We start from the raw sequence: 726 nt of genomic DNA, 5'->3' as shown, positions 1-726 counted from the left end.
CCCCAGCACCCCTACCCCCAGGGCTCAGGGTGGGACCCGGGCAAGTCCCGCCTGGGGCTGCCGTTTTCCCTCGGGTAAAATAAAGAGCAACCCCGTTGTCTGATGTGCTGCGAGCCTGGGGGGCTTCGGGGGGACATGGGGGGCACACGGCCCGGCAGGATGGCGGCCCCAGGGCCTGCTCCCCCCCACAGGCCCGACCACCACTTCCTGGAAGCCATCTGCTGCTTCCCCATGGTCTACTACATGGAGGGCTCCGTGGACAAGTAAGGCGCCACCTCCTTGCTGAGCCCAGGGCACCGCCCCGTTCTTAGCAGAAGCCCCTCCCCCTCCTCCCAAGTCTCCCGCTCCCTGGGCGCGGGGGGGCCCTTGCGGTTGAAGACCACCCCCGTGGAGGGGCAAGGAGGGCACCCAAAGGGAGCTCCCGGGACCTTCGAGCTGGCCCCGAGGGACTCCCGGCCACACGGCTCCCCCCCACACCCCCAGCCTGGACAGCCTGCTGCAGTGCGGCATCATCTACGCGGACAACCTGGTGGTGGTGGACAAGGAGAGCACCATGAGCGCGGAGGAAGACTACATGGCCGACGCCAAGACCATCGTCAACGTGCAGACCATGTTCCGGTGAGGGGCGGGCAGGCCGGAGCCCCAGCCATCGGGGGGCCCGGCCGTCACTGCCTCCGTGACCACAGACCCCTCCCTCAGCCCCCTCCCCCCATCTGTCACCAAGGA

The 726-nt window shown here is 68.7% G+C and overlaps 1 protein-coding gene across 1 annotated transcript in view; it reads left to right on the top strand.

The window, feature by feature from the left end:
• The window catches only part of LOC144222665 (potassium channel subfamily T member 1-like), a 32603-nt gene that overhangs the window by 23112 nt on the left and 8765 nt on the right, over positions 1-726 (top strand). Inside the window, 2 exon segments of the mRNA XM_077753197.1 lie at positions 182-263; positions 484-618. Coding sequence (XP_077609323.1) covers positions 182-263; positions 484-618 — 217 coding nt within the window.

The sequence above is a fragment of the Crocuta crocuta genome, unplaced genomic scaffold (assembly GCF_008692635.1).
Source record: "Crocuta crocuta isolate KB4526 unplaced genomic scaffold, BGI_CrCroc_1.0 scaffold971, whole genome shotgun sequence".
In the NCBI taxonomy this organism is placed as follows: Eukaryota; Metazoa; Chordata; class Mammalia; order Carnivora; family Hyaenidae; genus Crocuta; species Crocuta crocuta.
This window is presented reverse-complemented; position numbering and strand designations above follow the sequence as displayed.